Genomic DNA, 14,748 nt, shown 5'->3' on the forward strand with positions numbered 1-14,748 from the left:
ATGGCCATCACTGCTGGGAACAATATGAGTCAGGACTGTAGCAACAGTTCTCTCTACCTAGTGAATCTTTTGGATATTGAATGCCATGTCTGTGCCATGATTAGCAATACAACACATGAAGTTTCAGTTATATATGACTTCACGCTTCCCACCTAAATTGGCAGTTTGAACAGGACAAAGCCCGCTTTCTAGGCCAGGTTAGGGGAGGTAGAGGAGGCGGAGGGAAGAAGGAAGGTGGGGAGGAGGAGGTGGAGAAATATTCTGTATTCTTTACAGGAAGCTATGTTGAGATGCAGGCCTGCCAGGGAGAAAATCAAGCTTTGCATCTAAGTCTTGGTTTGGCTCTAATGACCTAAGTTTCTACATCTTGGACCATTCCTGGAATATTCACTTGGAAGAGGTGGATTGAAGAAGCTACAGTATTGTTGCTTAGTCTTTTGGAAGACTTACCTTTTGTGATTACTTTTAGTAAATGCACAAAGCACGCTACAGCGTTGTAATTCTGAATGGTACAATTACCAATGCTGCCACCTGTTGACAAAACTTGTATCCTTAACGTGGCGTTCATTTCACTTAGCATCATCGTAGGTGTTTATAAGGACATAGCTATTGGGCTCTTGTGATCTTCTACTATGACTAGCCTAAACATGTACTAATTATTACCTATAAGGGATACCATAGAGTAGGAGGGAGCATCTTGGATTTAGCATCTTGGTTACAGTTACTATACCTTGCACATCATTGGTTCCCTGGGCTTCCATGTCATGCCGCTGCCTTGCCATTCACTCATACAAATCAGCTGAGTCTTACTGTTAGATATGTCAGCCTAAAACCCAAATAAAAGCTCATCATAATGAAGTGTTTTTTTTTTTTTTGCCAGTCCTGGGCCTTGGACTCAGGGCCCAAGTACTGTCCCTGGCTTCTTTTTGCTCAAGGCTAGCACTCTGCCACTTGAGCCACAGCACCACTTCTGGCCATTTTCTGTATATGTGGTGCTGGGGAATTGAACCCAGGGCTTCATGTATAATAGGCAAGCACTCTTGCCACTAGACCACATCCCCAGCCCCCATAATGAAGTGTTGAACTGGATCTGGGAAGCAGAAGAAGGAGCTTTACTGCTAAAATGAGGCAGATGATGACGGGCAAATTGGAATTCAGAGAGGGAAACTTGTGAAAGTAACTTCTAGGCCCTGCTCAGGTTCTGTGCTGTGCCCACATTGAATTCCTGGAGAGTGGAGGGCACTGGAATCTGGACACTGTGATCCACAGTTGAAGTGCTGAGCTGTGAATGTGTCCAAAAGTCCAGGGTAAAAGCCTTTCCCAAAACACTTAGGAAAAAGTCTCAAAAAAGGAATAAAATAAGGTCTTTTTTTCCCCTGCTATCTTAGATCAAATTAAGGAGGGCTGGGCTGGGGATATGGCCTAGTGGCAAGAGAGCTTGCCTCGTATACATGAGGCCCTGGGTTCGATTCCCCAGCACCACATATACAGAAAATGGCCAGAAATGGCGCTGTGGCTCAAGTGGCAGAGTGCTAGCCTTGAGCAAAAAGGAAGCCAGGGACAGTGCTCAGGCCCTGAGTCCAAAGCCCAGGACTGGCAAAAAAAAAAAAAAAAAATTAAGGAGGGCTTCTAGGAGGTTCTACCAAGTGTTTTCAGAGTACACTACCCAGTACTCACTGTGGATCACATGTCCGCTGCCCTTCCTGGTGCTCTGGCATGTGACCTCCCTTCCCATGTATATGTCTTAATCCCCATTGACTGAGTTTGGGGATATCTCTCAGGTGCTAATTAGGTCACACGGAGATCATTATAATGATGCCCTTATGAGAAAATTGGAAAATAGCATGCAAAGGAGAGAAGAGCATACGAAAGAGAAAGCCTTCTGCAGAACAGACAAAGAGGCTCCAGCTCCAGGCTCCATGGCTCCAGCTTCTCACTCTGGAGTGTAAGAGGAAGAAGTACTGAGCTGGGCGCCAGTGGTTCACACCTGTACCTACCCAGGAAGGTGAGAGCAAAGGATTGTGGTTCAAAGCCAGCCAGGGCAAGAAAGTCTACAAGACTCATCTCTAATAAACTACTCACAAAAAGCTGAAAGTGGCACTGTGGCTCAAGTGATAGAGCCCTAGCCTTGAGCCAGAGATGCTCAGGAACTCTGCCCAGGCCCAGAGTTCAAGCTCCAGGGCCAGCGAACACACACACACACACACACACACACACACACACACACACACACACTCTGCTGCTTAATTACTATTGCTCAAGTCCAGCCCCCCCCCCCATCCCCACCCCCATCTGTGTATGGTGTGTTTTGTTACCATAGTCTTAACACACACAAATCCCTTAGGGATTATACCTGAAGCACACAGGATGAGAGATAAAACTTGATCAGGATAAAATTGGCAGTTCTTGCAGTGGGGCCAGGTAGAGTGGGCTCTGGAATTTGGAAGTGTTTGATCCTGAATCCTGTGCCAATAGCTACCATTTTGTTTTGGATTCTGAGTGTTTCTGACCTAGGGCAGGGCTGCTTTCCTCACTTTCAAAACTGTGACAGGTGCATAGTGCCTTCTGGTAACTGTTGGCATGAATGTACCATGGCTTCTCCCCTCTGTACCACTTTTGCTGGATGTAAGGAATGGCACAGACAGAACTAAGCAAGATGTCATCTGGAAAATGTGCCTCTGCTGGAGACTTCCTTCCCAGTACTCATTCCCCAGGATCTGAAGTAAACAAGACTTGTTCTTAAGAGTGGTTTGTACCTGCATGGAAGAGCAGGAACATGTGGGCAGATAACAAGTGTTTTAGTATATTATCCTTACTATTACTGTCATTGAGAAGCTGGGGAAATACAATATTGTCTTCCATTGCAAAAAGCCCCCTAAAGCAGGCTACAAATATGGCCTAGTGGTATAGTGCTTGTGGTGCTTCCTCAGCACCACAAATTTAGAAAAAGCCCAAGTGGCACTGTGGCTCAAGTGGTGGAGTGCTAGCTGTGAGCAGAAAGACGCCAGGGACAGTGCTCAGGCCCTGAGTACAAGCCCCAGGACTGGCAAAAAAACCCCAAAACAAAACAAAAAAACCCCACAAAACCTAAAGCTTGGATTTACTTCTTAACTATTCCAGTCTACGAAGTCCTGTAATAGCATCTGAGCATCCGTGATATTTTGTTTGTTTGTTTTCAATCTTTTTGGTGATTTTGTTGTGTCTTTTCAGAGGGAGAAACCTTGAAACTATAGAAAGTTTTTTTTTTTTTCTAAGTCATCACACTGGTTGCATCTAAACAGTGTTAACACCATCAGTCTTTCATGTTAGCTTTCCTTATCTACTCCCAGGCTTCTGTCTTTTTCCATGGTTCTCTAAACTTAATCCTATTCTGGCAGTGAGAGGAGAGGATAATTAGCCATTGTCCTAACAGAGGACTTTCCAGATGTTAGCTTTATTTTCTGTAATTATTAGTAGGGCTCAATATGAGAGCCTTCTAGGACGCCTTTTTGAAATGTGGGCCTGCATGTAGGCTGAACTTCATGCGTCCCTGTCTGTAGTCACGCTTACCTCCTCCAGAGGGCCTCACAGGATAGAAGCACGGAGCTGAGCAGCCTAATTCACACCTTCACCACACATAGAATTTAGCCAATTAGACTGAACATTTGTTGTAGAGATTGTGATATTCTTTTTTTAGAGCATTTTGTTCTTTCTTAGTACCTTTTTTCCCCCAGCTTTTCCTCTCTACCCAAAGGATAAATAATGTTTTCTTGTTAGAGCAGCAGCTAATGTTGATAAAACACAGGGGGGAGAATGTGGCTGAGAACCAATGTATTATTTTTTGCTGGTTGTGGAGACTGAACTTAGGGCTTGGACTCTGTCACTGAACCTCTCAGTGCTCAAGGCTAGTGCTCTACTACTTGAGCCACAGCACCACTTCCAGGTTTTCTCAGAAGTTTATTGGAGATAGGAGTCTCACAGACTTTCTTGCCCAGACTGGCTTGGAACCTCGATCCTCAGATCTCAGCTTCCTGAGTTGCTAGGATTACAGGTGTGAGCTACTGGTGCCAGGCTTAGAACCAGCGTACTTGGGTATCATCTCTAAATTCTTTGTGTACATTTATCAGTAAAAAAATTAAATTTAATTTACATTTTTAATGTATGGATAATGATGTATAAATTATATATACTATAGTACGTTGGTGAGTATATTTTATTAATATATTGTTACACAATAATAATATTATTTATAATAATACATTATAATATTAATATTATAATTGTTTCAGTATAATAATATAATAGTATACTATTATTATAATATACTCACCAATATATTTCCTGTCAAATATACCTTGTCAAATAGAGGTTTTATTTATTTATTTATTTATTTATTTATTTATTTAATTAATTTATTTTTCTCAAATTTTTATTATCAAACTGATGTACAGAGAGGTTACAGTATCATACGTTGGGCATTGGATACATTTCTTGTACTGTTTGTTGCCTTGTCCCTCATGCCCCCCTCCCTCCCTAGAGGTTTTATTTTTTTTCAGGTTAATTTTTCTTTTCCTTTTTGACTTTTACTGTCAAACTGATATACAGAGTGGTTACAGTTTTATACGTTAGGCATTGGATACATTTCTTGTACTATTCAAATAGAGGTTTTAAAAGAAGTTTTAAAGGTCTATACTCTATGAGTAATCACATTGGATGTCGTTGCTTTAGAAAGTGTGTTTTCTTGATGGCCTCGGTTGTTGGCTGTGAACATCTTTCTATCTCCATTTGTTACCTTGAAGTAGGACCAGGACAAGGCAAGACCTGACACTCAGCAGACAAGCAGCTTTGTGTGAATGGCTGACAGGCAGTAAGGAGGGTTGGGAGAGAGCCCAGGGAAGAATTTGCTGCCATTTCTGGTGAGCAGTAGGTGCCTGGAGAGCCGGACAAGAGGCAGCCATTGTGCGAGTTTGTCATGTGCAGCTTAGTGAGCATGCTGGAACCACTCACTTGGCATTCATGCCACTCTGGGATTTCAATGCAGAGTCTAGCACCTTTGTATTTGAGCAACCAACTTCTCACAGTGGGAAAAGGAGTTCTTTGAATTCAGAGTTATAGGGCAACCAAAAGACATTTTATATTATTCCCATAATACATCCCATGATGAAAGGGCAGTAAAAAGCTCGTGTTTTTTGAACATTTGAACATTGAATATTTAAACTGTATGCAGATTTGATTATCCTGTCACTGAAAATATTTCAAAAACTGAATGGTTAGTGTCTCACAATTGATATGGTTCTGTTTTGGCATTTAGGTTTTCCCAGGACATTAGTACAGGCTGAAGCTCTGGACAGAATCTGTGACCTGGATCTAGTGATCAGTTTGAACATTCCATTTGAAACACTTAAAGATCGACTTAGCCGACGTTGGATTCATCCTCCTAGTGGACGAGTTTATAACCTGGATTTCAACCCACCTCATGTACATGTAAGAATAGACATACAAAGAGCTTTCATAAGCTAGATAAGAAAATGGCAAACATTTAAAAGTGAATAGGGGCCATGAATACACTGCTAAGAATGCATCTTCATGGTTAAAAGACACATTAAAAATATGAAACCTTAGGGTCTTCAAGCATTCCAATCAATTACTCTACCATTGAGCTCTTAGCCTCTGGAATGCTGGGATTGTAGTCATGAGCCACACATCTGGCATAGACCATTTCTGCTTCATGCTTCTTTCAAAGACTGTCTGACTCCCTGATACAAATTCAACCAGCTCATCAATTTAGTCTCATAGTACTTAAATGTGGCTATTCAGTAGTAGATGGTATTTTTTAATAATATTATTTGGAGGTGAAAGTGGGAATTGTGTCTTAATGGACAAACTTAATGGAAAAAGGTTATTTAGACTTGAGTATAGATGGAATATTTATTTTTGCATAAAATTTCTTTATGGGGCTAAGATGGCTTCTCTACTCAAAGAGTCCAAGCACTAGTCTTCTTTTGAAGATGTCTTTGAAAAATGTCCATAGTTCTATTCCATTATTAGATCTGTCTATGCTTTGCCATGTTGTTTGAGCTGGCTGCAGGGTCAGCTCAAGGGTAGCTGGGATCACAGGGTGTGCAGCAAAGCAGGGTTAGGTCTCTGTTTTATGTTCATGCTCAGAAGCTATTACAATAGAAAAATAAAACAATTGGGGAGAAGTTCTGAAAATTCAAATGGGAAAAGAGAAGTCTGCTACAAGTACTTTGCATTTGGGTACTGTCCAAATCTATTGATGGAAAAATTACTTAAAATATGGAAAGCTTCACTGTGGACTTAGTTACTCTCTGCGGTTATCTCTAAAAGAATAGTTGCAATTACAATACTCCTTTCCAAAGGCAGCGGTTAGAAGTGTTAATGAAGTTGAGGCTAAGGCTAGCAGCCACCATGCCTCCTCCTCTACTAGGAGGTGGAATCCCTCCCCCCCAGCAGGATTTTGCTCCCTTTGGAGATTGTGTGGTATTTGCTTGTCTCTGAATTCCTTAATGAATTCTGAACATTGTGTCTCTAAGTAAAAGAACAAATGGGGTCTGGGACTTTATGTGATATACTGCCATCTCCCCTCCCTGTCTCCTCTGTGTGGTGGCTAAGAAGCATGGAATACACATCAGGTTGTATTATGCCTATTTAAATATACTATAAGGTATATTGTTATTTGATAAGTTATTTGAAAAATCTAAGATAAATTTGGAGACTCTACATGAAAACTGACAAAGGACTGTAGTGAAATATCTTCTTTTTTTTCTATATTAATGATCCAGGCTTCAGAAGACAGGGCAGTGTTGGAAAAATTTAGGGGGCTAGAGTGATATTGTCTGAAGGTCTGCTATGGAGGAGGTTGCCTGGCATTGAGATGCAACTGAAAATGCCATTTATCCACAGCACTGGATCATGCTTTAGAAAGATGCAAGCAGTTACTAAAGCCTCAATATCAGCTCTCAGGAAATAAGATCGACACACTGAGACCCCAGGCCTGCCCATCATGTGGTTGGAATCAAAGTGGAAGACATGGTTTTGCATAGGAAAGGTCTGACCTATGGAAAGGCCCAAATTGTTAGTCATATTAACCTGTTTCTCTGGTATTACAGGGGATCGATGACATCACTGGGGAACCATTAGTACAACAGGAGGATGATAAACCTGAAGCAGTTGCTGCCAGGCTGAGACGGTACAAAGATGCAGCAAAGCCAGTGATTGAACTCTACAAGTGAGTGTGCTTCCATAATCCCATGGCAAAAGACCAACTAGAAAGTTGGGAGTCTGTTGGGAAGGTCACTGGGCTGAGATGGACAGTGTTTCTTCAAGCAAGATAAATCCTAAACTCTCATTATCCCTCTTCCCCAAAGGCAGATGAAATGTTAAGAGTTAACACGTGGGAGACAAAGTATAGTATTTTATTCAGGAACTTTTAGAACATAAGGACTTAAACCCAATCATCTCTAGCTGTTCTGGATATAAAATTACAACTAGAAATTACCTTTTATTTTTCTTCTAGTTCTGGGGTTTAACCTAGGGTCTTATATGAATACAAGATGAACACTCCATCCCTGAGCTACATCTCTTTTACTTCTCTATTTAATTGACTGAGATCATCTATATTTTGAACTCTTCCTTTAAAAAATGTGGCTTGGATGTGTTTATAGGGAGTTTAACAGAGAAAAGTTAAAACCATAAATCTGAGGTTATAAAATAAAATGGCCACAAGAAAAATAAATAAATAAAAATGAAATGGCCACAAGGACTGAGCTGTTATTAGAAATGAGTCTTCGGGCTGAATGTGTGCTTACCTGCACAAATGAGGCCCTGGTTACTACCCCTAGTTTTGCCTTAAAAGGGAGTAGAGTTTAGGCCCAATGGGCAATGGGAGACTCTGGGCAACTTTGACCTGGGTGACTTCTAGCTTGATCTGCCCACTTATTACCAAAGGCCACATAGGCCCAGTGGCAAAAGATTCCTGATGGTTGCTTTTTGCTTGTTAAGAGAGACAGAAATATTGCCCTCTGGTGGATGGAGGAGAATCTCAATTTTCTTTCTTTCTTTCTTTCTTTCTTTCTTTCTTTCTTTCTTTCTTTCTTTCTTTCTTTCTTTCTTTCTTTCTTTCTTTCTTCTTTCTTTCTTTCTTTCTTTCTCTCTTCCTTCCTTCCTTTCTTTCTCTCTCTCTTTCTTTCTTTCTTTCTTTCTTTCTTTCTTTCTTTCTTTCTCTCTTCCTTCCTTCCTTTCTTTCTCTCTCTCTCTTTCTTTCTTTCTTTCTTTCTTTCTTTCTTTCTTTCTTTCTTTCTTTCTTTCTTTCTCTCTTTTTTCACATTGTCAATGAACTAAAAATTTCTAAGCAATGTGCAGCCAAACAGAACCTTATGCTGGTGATGTTCAGAAAAGCAGTTTATAGATTGTGCCATAATCAATTTCTTGACTACTAACTACCCTGCCCCCCACCCCAGGTTAGCCAATCTTTAGCTTAGATATTCTTATCTTGTTGTGATGCATCTTGGGTTCCATGATTGCCTGTTGCAAGAAGTGAGGATTTCTGAGGAGCAGTGTTTGCCAGTGATTTGAAAAGTAGTTATTAAGGCTGATTTGGGGCCACCCCTATAAAGAGGAGAACATAAGGCACATCCTGGCAAATACATCAGAATGGCAAATGCTCAGGCCTTGTTTCCACGTACCCAGCAGAAGCACTTAAACATTTGAAGAGGGTATTTGGGCACTTTAAGAGATGTGAAACAGCCACCATGAGATCTCCCTGAAGCTTCATTAAAGAAACTGATGTAATTTGTGAATGGACTGTTTTTCAGGAGCCGAGGAGTTCTCCACCAATTTTCTGGGACGGAGACGAACAAGATCTGGCCTTACGTTTACTCACTTTTCTCGAACAAGATCGCACCTATTCAGTCCAAACAAGCCTACTGAACCTTCCCAGTGAAGAACCAGAAAGATGTGATCATTCATACAATCCATGTGTGTAATATTGGTGCCGTGTCCACATTAGAAGCTAGCTGAGAGATCTTGTAGCACTTTTCTAATTCAAATGGTGAGGTTGATAAGAAAACTATCGAGTATGAGGAGTTTGAAGAGGCCCCTACCTTCCAAAAGAAAGTGACTTTGAACATGTTGTCAAGCCCTTCACAAGAAAGCAAGTACAGGCTGGATTTCAAATGTCTATCCTGTGGAGACTGAGGCCTTTCTGCATGTGAGGGTAGTGGCCTCTGGTTCTCCCCTCTCTCCAAAGGCTGTTGAACCACATCACCAGCAAACCTGAGAACACCCAGGGCTCCAGCCCCAGCTTGTCCCAGTTCTCTGCTGTGTACCCCTGCAGTAATGATTGAATTGAAGCTAATGACACCCAGTGGCTACTTCTGCTTTGACTGATTGTGCCCTCATGTCCCCCCCCATTTCTGGTAGAGTGACACCTTCTCTGCCTCCTTGCTTTATGTTCCCGCTCTATCTTTTAGCTTTCTGGGTTATTAGTAAGATAATTATTGTATTACCTACTCTTCCCCCCTGAAAATTCCTCTTTTTTATAAATGGAGATCAAGGGGATTGTGTTGAATTTCTTCATGCACCAGAAACTGAGCCACCCGGAGGGTCTTACTTTAAATAGCTAGTCAAACTCATGGGCTCACTCTAGTATATGAAAGATTCCCCAAAGTCTTTGGGAATCCTCAGGAAATACAGGAAATCCTCACTGATGGAAATGTTGAATAGCAATCATATGTTATGTATAGGAATAGTAATATGACTACATGGAATTACTGGACTTATAGAATCATTAAGCTTTTTTTAAATCAAGACAAAATGAATTTTGAACATGCTGCTAGACACAAATGCCAATGGTTTTTCTTCTTTAAGTGACTCAGATAGATGATGGTGAGGAGAATGGAGCCTGTGGGGTATAGGCAAATGTTGCACTAGGTAGATGTATGTTGAGTAGAACAGCATTATGATTATGGGAAAACAAAAAATTCGCCCCCCCCATTTTTGTTCAAAGATACAGTCTACAAGGTGACCATAAAGTCTAGAAATAAAGATAAGAGTAATATTTTGTCTTTCATTGCATCAATAAACCGTTTGTTGAAAGGTGTCTCTGGTTTCCAGACTTGGTGGCCACCTTGAATGAGTCTTGCTTTCCTCTGGGAAGAACAGTGAACGTTTTTCCTGCTGCCTTATGAATTTACATCCTTCTTCATGCATGATTCTTGTGTCCAAAGGAGCATCTTTAAATGGCCTATGTCTTTGGTCCAACAATTCCAATGGGTGGCAGAAAACAGAAAGTCTTTCAGTACTTTAGTGGTATTGAAACATCACTTACTTTCAGAAGATACCCTGTGGGCCCCAAGTCTACTCACTGCCATGTATATCCTATACAGCAAAGAATCTATCTTTCTATATTATAATACTGCCCTTTTTTTTTTTTTTACCGATTCTGCTTTATTTGTCCCTTTGTATAAGTGGTTCCTTAGCTTTCAAGGTAGAAATGCAGACCAGTGTTCATCCCATCCCTGCAACCCCAGAAATGCAGTGGCTTACTTATCAGTGTTCTTGCCTACATACATATAGTTTTCGTGGAAATCATCAGTGCATTACTATATCAACTCTTAGAACTTTAGATGAATTGCATTTGGGTGCCTGCTGATACTGGTGAGTTGAAATCAAGTAGATAAAGCTTGGGTTTCCTGGATAACTAGGTACAATTCTAGGTACAATTGTACCTGTGTACAATTCTGACAGGGAAGGAGAATTCGTACAATTTAGAGTAATGTTGCCATGGAAACAACTTCTGCAAACTGGGAAAAGTAGAGTTAAAGTTATTATGGATAACTCAAAAGAAGAGAGTATGTGCTTTTTTAAAAATCTTCATATGGATTTCTTTACTTCCCCTCCTTGCTTCTGGAATTTCTGAGAGAAGAATGGGAAAGGACCAGATCCCCGGTTTTGTACTCTACTCCTGCATCCTTCTCTCTCTCTTCCTCCTGCCAAGCCAAGTAGATGGTCAACATGGGGTCACTCAGTGAGTTTCAGCAGAATTTGCTTGCTGAGATCTCCCAGCAGTTGAGAGTGTTTTGTTAGGCAGGACCAGGGAGAAACAAACATCTTTTCCTTTTGCCTTGAAAGATTATGTTTGCCTCATGTTCAGTGGCCTTTGAAAAAAATGATTTCTGATTTTCTTCAACAAACTTGTTAATTTTTCCTAAGTGATTTTATAAAAATAAAAGTTAACTTGAAACTATTTCGACAGAAGTAAAATGAAAGGAATATCCTTTTCTTGTTTTTTTTTTCTTCCTTCTCTTCTAGTGTTATACATGTAGTTCCTTCACAGTTAAGCAAAGTGAGTACCTTGGATGGTCTCTTCACATTCCAACTAGACTTTGCATTATGTAGTTCTTTCCACTTCCTAATTCAAGTTGCTTCCCACCAGCTAAAGAGCCATCCCATTTACTAGGAACACTGCTGTATTTTTCTCCCTCTACACTAAGACGACTTACCATAGGAGCCATTAAAAAAAATTGTTATTGTATAGCTGATATACAGAGGGGTTACAACTACATGAATCAGATACAATCAGTACAATTCTCTTTGAACCATGAATTGAAGGCCCACTGAATTCAATGTATATTTTTAGGACCTTTACACCTGCCTCAAGGAATCTTTACACTCCTTTTCTAAACAGAGCAGACAGGCCCAGGTTGTGAAATGTCTTACCCAGGCACTGCTATCTATCCCCAATATCCCTGGGACTCATGCCCCAGTTTGATTTTCCTGAGCTGGTTTCTGGATCTTTACTACTGTGTCTTGCTCCAGGAAACTCAAGCCCCTAAGGCTGCCTAGTTCTGCCCCTGGTCACATAAGAATGGCCCAGCTCACTGAAGTGACTTGTGAGATTGTTCTGATAAGCAAAGGAAGTTGACTCAGAGACCTCCCCAAGTCTTCACCTATCGGAAAAGCCCGGACAGGCCAGGCTGGGCCCAAGCTAATCTGCTGAGCAGGCAAACCCATGTGTCTTGTGTGCCCATTTGGTGTCCGTTGTGCTGTGAGCCTGCAGAGCCCTTACTAAACCTCTAGCCCTTCCTGGCCGAGCTTCCCCACATTGAGTTCTTGGCTCTGTGGAGCTGTTCACAAACTGGTCACTCCCTCACTTTTACCCCTCAAACAAGGCCCTGGTGACAAACTCATCTTCTGGAACATGGAACACCAAGTAACCCTTGACTTTTATAACACTGTCCCAGTCATGTATCCTACCACATTAACATGGTTCTAAGGGCCACCCCATTCATTACCATTGCCCTCCTTCCACTTCTCATGCAGTGACTATGGCTGTAACCAGGGGACATTTGCTTCATGTCTTACCTTCTTCAGGAAGCTCTACCCTGAACACCCTTTCTCCAATATCTAGCCTCAAATGTGAGCAAAGTCATAAACATCATAGTTGGGTCTTCCATTAGGAAAAAAAAAGCAAATGGTAAGAAATGTCAAGGGGAGTAGGGGGAGAGAACTGAAGGTTTTGCTGCAGAGGCTTTCCTCACAATTAACAATGTTGAGACAGAACACTTTAAAAAAATATATTGTATAGGTGGGATGGCTCATGCCTATAATCCCAGCTATGGTAGAGTCAGTTCAAAGTGAACTTCAGCACAAAGTTAGTGAGACCTCATCTAAATAAATAAGCAAGTGCATGTCTGTAGCTATATGGGAGGCATAATTAGAAGGATCACAGTTGTGAGTCTGGCCCAGGTTAAAACATGAGACTGAAAAAAACCCCATAAAAACTAAAGCAAAAATGGGATGGGGGTATTAAAAAGTGGAGGAAATGAACCTGTCTAGCAAGTGCAAGGCCCTTTATTCAAGCCCCAGTGCTATCAACAAGAAATAAAGGATATTATCCAAACTCAAGTTTTTCTAAAAATTAGTTCCAGAACCTGAGTTCCATGTTTGACTTTGGCTAAAAGTTTAAACTTGCTGGAGTCCTTTGCTTTAACCACAAAGATGAACACATTTCTGAATGTGTCAAGTTGTTGGCACTTTCAGTATTTCTTCTGTATTATGCACATTTCATGCATCGCCTGAATCGTCAGCAATTGCCTACTGTAATAGATATCTTGATTATCTTGTCTCCTTGTCTTTTCTTTTAACTGGTCCTGGGCCTTGGACTCAGGGCCTGAGCATTGTCCCTGGCTTCTTTTTGCTCCAGGCTAGCACTCTGCCGCTTGATTCACAGTGCCACTCCTGGCCGTTTTCTATATATGTGGTGCTGGGGAATCGAACCCAGGGCTTCATGTATACAAGGCAAGCACTCTTGCCACTAGGTCATATTCCCAGCCCCTCTCCTTGTCTTTAAACATGGAAACAATCCTATTTAAACACATTCTTTCATATACTTATAGGGATTCCTCAGGAAATCCCATAGGCCTTTTCCCTACCTTTTCTTGGACTAGGCTTTCCAGTCATGAATTGGTAAAACAATGTGTTTGCTTCAGCCTGGACTCTTGATTCGCAGAGCTCTGCTGTTGACATGAAATGAAACTTGGTGGCGAGTGGTGGTGATAGTTGCATATAGTATAAGAAGAACATATGTCTTATCTGTACTATGGGGGTCATAGGCTTTCTAGTCTAGTGGATGAATTTAATTTGTTCAGCTCTCATTTGACAGTCTTTCTGTGCCTCAGTTAAGTTGCCAGAGAGGCAGTTCATAGGAGAGTCCTGCTTATGGTGGGAGTTGCTTTCTCTCTATCCTCCTCCAGTTGAAGTTAACTCCCAGTCTGCTGGGGTCACAAGAGAAGAATGCAGCAACAGATACTTCTTTTAATATGGGAATCTCATCTGGTCATAAGTTGTTATTCCTTTTCATGTATAACCCACCTAGGTTGTTTCTAGATGAGGAGCACATGCCAGTATTGGAAAGCTATGAAGCCATATTTCAACTATGAAGGCAATCCTGCTTCCTGCCTATGTTGAAACATAATAAAATTAAAATTGCCCATAAATGCCATACTTTATCTTGGTTACAGCAAATTGCACCTTTCTTGCCAGGATAAATGCTATTATCTGTGTGCTCCAGCGTGTTTCTCAACTTGATCTTTGTGTGTGTGGTGTGAGACAGATAGGGTAGAGCATGGGGGGGAGGGCACTATCCTCATGTGTCCTCTGCTGGTGATTAGGCCATTGTTAGCTAAATATCTTCTTTAAGGTCTCTTCAAAAAAGGTCTCATCTTTCAAGTGAATTGACCTACTTTGTAGATTTTTTCCCTGAGGTACAAACAATTTTGTATTTAATTTAGAGAAAAGGGAAGACTAATTGTAAAGTGCCATAGGATATGAAATTTTCAGAGGGCTTTTCTAGTTTTAGGAGAATTTGTACTACTGATTTTTTATACATTCATGGTTTTGAGATGAGCAGATCTCTGGGGAATTGTTGGATTACAATGGCTTTTCACTGTGATTGATTGCTCCCGAGTGTAAGCCAGTCTTCTAATCCAGTGCCACCTGCCTTTCGATTTACTGCCTTGTAAAATGTCAGCTTCAGTTTCCCAAGAGCCTTGTGTTTATGATGAGTCAGAGTGGTCCCATGGTGTCACAGCTGTCAGCCCTCTTCATTTGGGTCCATGTGCTTAATTCAAAGTATGGAAAACAGTTGTCTGTGTGTGTGTGTGCTATCCACTTGGTATTTACTTGTATTATTGGTTATTTTGATTATCTTGCCTGAAGATTGATTTGTACTTCTCCATTTGATAGAAA

The 14,748-nt window shown here is 41.1% G+C and overlaps 1 protein-coding gene and 1 long non-coding RNA gene across 2 annotated transcripts in view; one reads left to right on the top strand and one right to left on the bottom strand.

Annotated features, from left to right (window-relative positions):
* The window catches only part of Ak4 (adenylate kinase 4), a 62,744-nt gene extending 52,831 nt beyond the window's left edge, over positions 1-9,913 (top strand). Inside the window, exons 3-5 of the mRNA XM_048351483.1 lie at positions 5,291-5,463; positions 7,110-7,228; positions 8,814-9,913. Coding sequence (XP_048207440.1) covers positions 5,291-5,463; positions 7,110-7,228; positions 8,814-8,928 — 407 coding nt within the window. The 3' untranslated portion in view covers positions 8,929-9,913. The remainder of the gene's footprint in view (positions 1-5,290; positions 5,464-7,109; positions 7,229-8,813) is intronic.
* A 711-nt stretch (positions 9,914-10,624) lies between these two features.
* Positions 10,625-10,864, bottom strand: LOC125355263. The gene is made up of 2 exons (XR_007211631.1): positions 10,728-10,864; positions 10,625-10,691 (listed from the first exon to the last, which is right to left on the bottom strand). It is a non-coding gene; the product is annotated as an uncharacterized LOC125355263 (long non-coding RNA).
* Positions 10,865-14,748: the final 3,884 nt, after the last annotated feature.

The sequence above is a fragment of the Perognathus longimembris genome, chromosome 7, assembly GCF_023159225.1.
Source record: "Perognathus longimembris pacificus isolate PPM17 chromosome 7, ASM2315922v1, whole genome shotgun sequence".
NCBI lineage: Eukaryota > Metazoa > Chordata > Mammalia > Rodentia > Heteromyidae > Perognathus > Perognathus longimembris.